Genomic DNA, 8,992 nt, shown 5'->3' on the forward strand with positions numbered 1-8,992 from the left:
AAGATGCTTCAGATCCAGAGAATCGTCTTCAGTTCAGTCCTGTGAAAAAGGTTTAAGCTCATAAATCTGAGTGTTGAAGAGTTTGAACTCATTCCATCGGCTTCACTGGTCTGCTTCTGCCTCCCTGCTTCAGCTGAACGTGAGGAATGGTCTTTAATGACTCCTCATGATGTTTATTTCTGTTAAAGGTCAAACTCACACCCGGTCCAGGTCCTGGTCCAGGTCCTGGTCCAGGTCCAGGTCCAGATGAAGCCTTTCAATAATAGGCATCAATAATAATAACAAGGATGAATACTTAAAGCTTTATCTGACTTTCATATTGTATTAACAAAAAAAGGGAGTGTTGAGAAGGTATTTTCTTGAGGGTACAGAGAGGTGTGTTGGTGGAAGCAGACACACTGCAGGTTTTACCTCGGTGGTCTGTTCAGTGAGCCGTGTCCCAGCAGTGAAGCCTCAACACGTCCTCGTGTCAGAGGAGGACCGAGGATGAACCAGCTGACAGACATGGAAGGTCTGGAGGGTGGAACAGTGTGTGGAAGAGTCTTCTTTCCTGAGGTGTTGAGCCTTTAACTGAGAGACTTCCCGTCTTTAATCCCTCAGTGCCTGTTCTTCTGATTTTCCACCACGCTGGATTTAAGTTCAGTCTCTGGCTTATGAACGATGCTAATCTCCCTCCTGACGCCGTCTCTGATGGAGCAGGTGGATTTGGCTCAGGAAGCAGTCTTCCAGGCACCTGCACCACAACGGCCTCCCCCTCCTGCGTCTACCTGATCCAGATCTGGTCTCTCAGCTCGCCCGGCGGAGCCTGGCGGCGGAGCGGCGCCGCTCTCGGCGGAGTGTTAGTTCAGCTTTATGGCTGATCCGTCCTCACACGGGGTAAACGGCTCATTTCCATGTCGCGTGGCGGCTCTAAACGAAGAGCAAACATCCCCGCCTGAGTGTTCCGGCGCGAGGCTGGGCGAGCGGCAGGCTGAACACCGGCTCGCCCTTGAGATCCCACATTAAGTTTTCCACTTGCATCACCGTTCAGCATCTGTCTCCACGCTCTCAGAAAAACACTGGAGCTGAAAGCAACTTCACAAACTCTCCGAGTAAAAAGAAGCCGCCCTTCAGACGGCTCCGTGTCCTCAGTGTGTCCTCATGATGAAGTGGTGTAGAGACTCTGATAGGGACATTGATAGGGACTCTGGTGGAGACTCCGGTAGAGACTCTGATAGAGACTCCAATAGAGACTCCGGTAAAGAATCTGGTAGAGACTCTGGTGGAGACTCTGGTGGAGACTCTGATAGAGACTCTGATAGAGACTCCGATAGAGACTCCGGTAAAGACTCTGGTGGAGACCCTGGTGGAGACTCTGGTGGAGACTCTGGTAGGGACTCTGATAGAGACTCTGGTAGGGACTCTGGTAGGGACTCTGGTAGGGACTCTGGTAGAGACTCTGATAGAGACTCTGGTAGGGACTCCGGTGGAGACTCTGATAGAGACTCCAATAGAGACTCCGGTAAAGACTCTGGTAGAGACTCTGGTAGAGACTCTGGTGGAGACTCTGATAGAGACTCCGATAGAGACTCCGGTAAAGACTCTGGTGGAGACTCTGGTAGAGACTCTGGTGGAGACTCTGATAGAGACTCCGATAGAGACTCCGGTAAAGACTCTGGTGGAGACTCTGGTGGAGACTCTGGTAGGGACTCTGGTAGGGACTCTGGTAGGGACTCTGGTAGAGACTCTGGTAGGGACTCTGGTAGGGACTCTGGTAGAGACTCTGATAGAGACTCTGGTAGGGACTCTGGTAGGGACTCCGGTGGAGACGGTTCCTGTGCGGTGTTAACCTGGTGCTGCTGTGGTTGCAGGGACGTGATGAGCCTGGGCATCTCTCTGGTGGGCCATCAGAAGAAGATCATGAGCAGCATCCAGACCACCAGGGCCCAGATGCTCCACCTCCACGGCACGGGCGTCCAGGTGTGACGGGACGGGCTCCACCCGGGTTCGGCCCCGGCAGGACTTAAAGAGACGCCGTCATCCGGACGGGAGCGGCGGCGCCCGGGACGCACCGGGGAGGGGGACCGTCGGAGACCGGGGCGCTCGTCCCGCCCGACTCCTCCGGCTGCGCCTGGAGGCAAATCATTCCTTTGTTCCTCGGCGACGCACGGCGGTCTTCTAAGGGCACTACTGAGAGGAAAGGGGCGAAAACAGAGAAACTACCTGGACACCTTCACTTTCCTTTTCTAGACAAACTCAACCACATATCAACGGGAGGTCCGGACGATTCGGCTCCGACGGCGAGGACGTTTGGACGTGACAACAGGGTAACTCCTCCACCCGTCCAGGCCCGGAGGATCCCAGCGCTCTGGACGGGCGTCTCCAGCTGTTTGCAGCGACTCGGTTTCCTCGCTACCGAGGTCGAGTCCTCGCTATGTCAAGATGTTGTTTTTATAAAGAAATATCACCAACAAGTGCAACACGGAGGAGACGCGGGGTCGGCACGGTTCTTTCAATCACCTGACTTTTGTATCAGAGTAGCAATATCTTTAGCCGAAGCGGGTTTCCGGGTCTCGGTGAAGCGAGGAGGCTGTCTGGGCGCCGTGCGGAGATCCAGTTTGAACCGCCTTGCTGTCGTTCTGCCCGAAACGTGGCGCCCGGTTTTTATTTCAACACGTTCTTTAGCTGCAAATGCGTTTTTCAAGGGTAGATCCAAGAACAGAGTAGACGAATACTGCCTTAAAATGTGTTGTTATGGCTCCGATTTTAGGCACTAGGACGGCAATGCTTTTAGTGGCTCATTGCTCGGGAGGACAAGATGTTTCTTTCTTTCTTTTTCTTTTTTTTTTTTACTTTTCCTTGCAGCCTGATGTCCTTTTCCCTGCAACTCGAGCCGCCGTTGCACCGGCACGGTTCAATGTGACACAGTCGGCGAGGAAAGACTATAAAAGAGCAATAATTACCAGGTAGAAGCGCTCCTCGCTGGGCGCTCTTTAAGGTGCTTTCTAAGGTAGAGACAGGTGTGCTGAGACCAGCTGCTCCGGAACCATTCAGTCGCCGCCCGAAAGCAAAGCAAAGGAACAAGGAACGTACCTCTTTGACCTAAAAATGGTTTGGAAAGAGTTGAGAGGAGCTGCTGTGCCAGGAAAGAGACGCCGTCGCGTGATTCGCCGCTCTGGTCTGCTGAACGGTGAAAATCTGACCAACGGTCGAATCAGGAGCGAATCAGGAGGCTGCGGAGAATAAAGCTGCCGGGCTGCCGTCGTCTGCCCGGAAATGAAAAGACCCCTCAGGCCCCGCCCCCTCAAGCCCCACCCGATCAGGCCCCACCGCTAGCTAGTGGCTGCTAGCGTGCCGTTAGCGCTGCTCAGACCCACGTCACTGAAAATACTTTAGCTTCATGAAGCTTTTAGTCGTCTTTAAACATGTTTTTATGAACTTCTAAACCTAGAAAGCCACATTCTGATCAACTGATCGAGCTGCCACAGCAATTTCAGTTAATTTGTTTTTCCCATCGAATGACCACAAAAATAACGACTAAGAACGGATGAAAATGAATATTTATACTCAAAAGCTTTTAGTTTATTCACTTTAGACCTTATTGTGAAAAACTGATAAGTCAAAACTCTCTTTAGTTTGAAGGAAATATTCATCTGAGGTTGGTGTTTTAAATAAAAAGAAAAGTGACCACAGCAGTACAAAATACCTTTATTGACAACGTCAAACTGTTAGAATCTTTTCTCAGTCACACAGTGAAACACTCGTTTAGGATACTCTGCTCTAAACTTATTTTAATGTGTAACATCTACTTCCTGGTTTCCTGACCTCAGCTTATTGATACTTTATTGGATTTCCAGTTTAACTTTCATTTCGTTTGAATATAAATTGCTTAGTTTTGTGATTCCAGACATGGAGTGAGCGTGAGTTCACACTGTAACGAGGCAGCGGGGTCAGAGGTCACGCTGTTAAACGCCATAGTCATTAAAACAAAGTAATGAACTCGTTATGTTGGACTGGCTTCAGGCTGCGTCTGAACTTGATAATAAACGCAGTCGTTTTTTAATTCCTCCCATGAAGGTGAGCGGTTCTCACGCTCCCACTTTCTCCTTTTAATGTGGAAAAACAAAATGAATATTAGAAATCAAACCATGCAACAGCAACCTGAACGGTCGGAGACTATAAGGGGGTCAAAGGTCATGAAAGGACACCTGGTAACCTGATGATGAAAGAGGTTAAAACCGACCCAGCCTCCTGATTCTGGGCTTTTCCTGGACTGTTGGTCACACACACTGCTGGTGTGTGTGTGTGTGTGTGTGTGTGTGTGTGTGTGTGTGTGTGTGTGTCTGTGTGTGTGTGTGTGTGTGTGTGTGTGTGTGCGCGTGTGCGTCAGCTGGGCTCGGTGTGGACACACACAGGACTCACCTTTGTGAAGAGCCCCGGAGCGCCGCCCCCCCCTCCTGCCCCCCTTTGTCCCTTTATCCGAGCAGCACAGCTCAGCAGTTGGGCCTTTTCCAGACCTTTGAATTGAATCGCAGCATAAAGTGGTTCAGTCAGCACAAACCTGCCCCTCCCCAGACCCCGGCCCCCGCTGCCCCCCCACAGCCCCCCCCCACCCCCCACCCTCTGTCCCCTTGTTTATTTCCTTTTTTCCCCCACGTCGAGCCGTTTCAGCCGAATTGAGATTAAGCGTAGGACGGATCTGAGCGGGCGGATTAGCGGCGGCCTTCGCTCCGCCGCCGGCTTCGCTCGGCTCCGTCCACCGGGGGCTTCAGGTCGCTCCGCTCCGGACTGACGGACGCGGGATTCGAACAGCGGCGAGCGCGGCGGGACGCGGGGCGTGCCGGCTGGAGCCGGCAGCGGCAGATCGCAGGATGCAGAGTTATTCTCAGCGAGCCGGTGGATTTTTCCAAAGAGAGCAGCGCCGTCGATTGTGTCCGAACCAGCCGAGCTCTGAGGGAATCTTTGTATATGTTCTACTTGTAAAAGTTGTACATTTTATTTATATGGTTTTTTTACACATATTACTCGGTAGAGAGCTCTGAATACATTGAAATGCACTATATTTTTCTATCTCTCAGATGAATTATGGTCACTCTCCAGATTTCAGTTGTACATAATGTTTCCTTTCGTTTAGGACCAAAGACGGCTGATAGGATTCCCATCTTTACTTTGGACTTTAGTTTGTTGTACAGTTGATGCAAATGGTCGATTTTATTATTTATTTTTCTGTGATGAAAGTATTGAGAATATTCACTGGTCAGAAGTATTTTCCCCAGCAGCAGAACTGTAAGGTCATTTAATTAGACGGTTTCTTGTTACATAGACGATTCTTTTTGCTTTGTAACCTTTGTAATAGACTGTACATATATTTTTGGAAATATAATACAATCTCTATAGAAACGCTCAGCGTCTGGGTGCTTTCTGGGTCAGCTGGGTGGGTTTGGTGTCGAGTCTCATATTCACTCACTGGCTTCAGCTCCGACTGTGTTTCCCACCGACTTTCTGACCGTCAGAGGTGGGATTAGATAATCTGCTTCTGATGATCCTCAGATGAAACCAGTGGAAACACAGCGCCACGCTCTGCTACTGCTAACACTTCGGTCTGATTCCTCAAGGCTTCCGGGATGCAGTCAGGTCCAGGTCCAGCTTTGCCGCTGCCCTGCATGTGTTCGACTGGAAACCCACCAACACACACACAACTCACACACAGCAGCGTCCCCACATCCAAACACAAATCCAGATTGTCGCTACGTCTGTAAACTCCAGCAGCTTTAAAAAGAAAACTCTCAACATGTTGTCATTGTGTCTAAAAGCACCGCTGTTCTTCCCGTGTGAGAGACACCCTCCACATTTACTCCATACTGCACAGCTGATTCAACAGAAGTGTTGATGATCGACAGATCTTCATCTCATGATGAAACCTTTACCGTTGTGAAGGAGATTATGGAAGAAAAACCGAGTGAAGCTTTGACTGATACAGAAGCATCCTGTGAAGACATCCTGTGAATGGTCTTCATATCTTGAAGATTAAAATCAGGGTTCTTTTATGTCAGATGATCTTTTGTCAGAAGCGTCCCCTTCAGGCTGCATGAGACGGAACTCATCACTACAGCTGAGCAGTCGATCCGGCTGAGTCGAAGAAGCTCCGAGGCTCCGTTTACTCAACGTTTTCCAGTGGAAGCAGAAACTGAAACTCTGTTGTAGAAACTCCTCCATCGCCGTGGAAACGTGCGTTGTCTCTTTAAACATCAGCTTCACACATTTGACGTGAAAAAAGCCTGGAACCGTCTCGTCTAAATGCGTTCTGCTGATAATGCATCTGACAGCCTCGGGGTCTTTCATGTGTGTTTAAATCTGATATTTCATGATCTATTGATCTCTCGTCTCTCGGATGGAACATGTTGTTTGTTTGCAGTGATTTGCTGGTAAAAGTGGTTTTAATCACTCTGAGAAATGAGCCAGCAGGGAGGATGAGTGGACGTTATCGATCTCATTCCGCATCCTGTTCGTCACCGTGATGAGAGCTGCAGCCGTGTGACGGGAAGCTTCAGGACTCGGGGAGCTCTTCTTCTCCACGTCGTTCCGAATGTTGAACCTTAGAAAACAGCGGCCCGTCGTCAGGCTTTGTGCATAACTGGTACAGGATCTGTATCATAGGTGAGGGCCTTGGTTTCATATCATGAGCCATTAATGGTTTATTTGGTTTTTGTTTTGTTTTGTTTTGTACAGGATGAAAACCACTGAATCAAATCACTGTGGAACAGAAAAAGCTCAAAGTGATTCCTGAAATTTTAAAAACCAAGTTGTTCTCCAGCCATGGTGATGACAAACCGGAGCAAACCGGTCTGTTCAGGCAGAGTTTTCATGTTTGAAGGGGGTTTGACCATCTCGTCTATCAGTCCGTGAAGCTGCAGCGAACCGTGCAGGTAGAAGCACGATGACAACCAGCCGTGTGTCGTCTGACGGACGCCGGACTGAGTTCCTTCTAGACTTCCATCCGAGTGGCGGCGGTCTGAGAACTCTGAGGAGCCTAGAGAGAACCATCACAGGACCAACCTGCTGCTACATGATACAAGATCTGACGTGGTACCTGGAAGATAAACCAGAGGTGGGCCGGCTCGCCCATCTCTGATTGGCCAGATGGTACGATCCACCATCACGCCAGAACATGAACCGTCAGTGGCTGGGAGGAGGACGGGGCGGATGGACGGCTTCTGGACGGAGGACATCAGTTCATCAACAGGTTTATGTACCCGTGACATTCTACATGTCAGTGTTTTCAGGGGAGCAAAGACCATTTCCAAAAGCAAACAGAGGAATGAGTGTAACTCCTGTCAGGCTGTTTCAGTCTGCTAATGGTGGGAATCGGCCCGTTCTGTCGTCTCGGTGTCTTTCTGGCTGAGTGTTTGCAGGAGATTACTGGTGAGACGCAGAACGGTCCAGCGTGTCGACGATTACAGCGACAGAGCGCCGCTTATCGAGGAGAAGAGACGGGGATCAGCGTGATTAGCTTGTTTGGGGATGTATTTGCCTTTTTGCTAGCTTGCTCTTCCAGCCACCACGGAGCTTCCTGGAGGAGCTGTGGACATGCTTACACACGATTAGACTGCCAGAACTGTCCAAACATCCCGCCAAACTCTCCAGTTTTGTACCATAATCTTCCAGAGATTGTGATTCCTCAGCAGACGCTGACTGGATTTCCGCTGATCACATCTCTCAGCAGTTCTGGTGTTTATTCTGGTAAGTCCAGCCATGGCTGTCCATGCTGTCTCCAGTCCTGCTCCAGTATCTCGGGGAAGCACCAGCAGGGCTCTCCCATGATGTCTGGCTTTCCCCTCTGGTTCTTCTTTGGCTCCCGTTGAGCTGAGCTGCAGTCTGGTCCAGACTCGGCAGTTGGGCGTTTGCAGCAGGAACGGTGCTCCGGCGTCTGGCTTTCAAAATCTAAAGGGGGGAACGTCTGGTACGCATCAGGAAGAGGTGCTTCTGATCCACCATCAGGTAGGATTCTCTTCAGGAAGAAGGCCAGTGACTTGGAACCGCTCCAGTCCAGACCAGGAACCTGAGAGTGACCAAGATGGACGTTTTAAAAGAGTCACTGGATTGTTTCATTCATGTCCTACAGAAAAGTCTTCATCCAATCTCATTCAGAGGAACATGATATCCTACAGATTCACTTCCACCGCCTCCCAGTGGCAGCATTACTAGAGATGAGTCTGAATTCGGTACTTTGATAGGTATTACCGAGTACCCATTCTAACGGCTCCATGTTTCAGTACCCGAACGCACATCCCAAACATGATGTCCTCAAAACAGGTCTGTTCCTGCAGCTAAACAATCCTCAGGCTGCATCTCTGCTTAACACAAGAGCAATAAAACAAGACGCCTCCTCTCCTCAGAACAGCAACAGGCGGAATGTTATCTTTCAGTCTCACTGTGCTTTATCTGTCCATTTGTGTCCATTAGATCACAGTTTTCGGCTAATCGCCGCCCTGCAATGCTTCACCCTCATAAATCTTGATCTATCCGAGCATGAAATGTCTTCATCTACATCTTCCTCGGCGATCTGATATCCTGCCAGAGGAACACACAGGCACCTGGCGGGCCGCCACGGGGAGATAACTGGAGAGGAAATCATTTCTGTTTGGTGATTCTGCAATAATCTCCAGTCCTGCTTCGCCGTTATTACAGTATCTGACATTTTGCATCTAATACAGCAGTCAAACGGGGATATGGAGATGAATGGCTTCAAAGTGTGTAAATTGATTAGAGGAGGAAGGCGCCGGCCTGACTAATGGCTTACCTGTTGGAGTCTGCGGGGAAAACAGATCACGACCCATTTAGAAAACAAAGGCTGTGCTTCTGCTCGGCTCAGGTGGATCCTCCGGGAAATATTAGCCGGTATTTACAGATGCAACAATGTGGATTTTTCACCCCTAATCTGTTGTTCTTGTCTTGAAGAGAAATGGAGGTGATTTCTGGGAAAAGGGACTCGTACCCTGAAACAAAGAGCTGC

The 8,992-nt window shown here is 49.8% G+C and overlaps 1 protein-coding gene across 2 annotated transcripts in view; it reads left to right on the top strand.

Annotated features, from left to right (window-relative positions):
* The window catches only part of epha7 (eph receptor A7), a 78,035-nt gene extending 72,662 nt beyond the window's left edge, over positions 1 to 5,373 (top strand). For both annotated transcript variants that reach the window (XM_030109824.1, XM_030109825.1), the window contains exon 17: positions 1,851 to 5,373. In XM_030109824.1, the coding sequence (XP_029965684.1) occupies positions 1,851 to 1,965 (115 nt within the window). In that variant the 3' untranslated portion in view covers positions 1,966 to 5,373. The remainder of the gene's footprint in view (positions 1 to 1,850) is intronic.
* Positions 5,374 to 8,992: the final 3,619 nt, after the last annotated feature.

The sequence above is a fragment of the Salarias fasciatus genome, chromosome 15 (assembly GCF_902148845.1).
Source record: "Salarias fasciatus chromosome 15, fSalaFa1.1, whole genome shotgun sequence".
Classification (NCBI taxonomy): Eukaryota; Metazoa; Chordata; class Actinopteri; order Blenniiformes; family Blenniidae; genus Salarias; species Salarias fasciatus.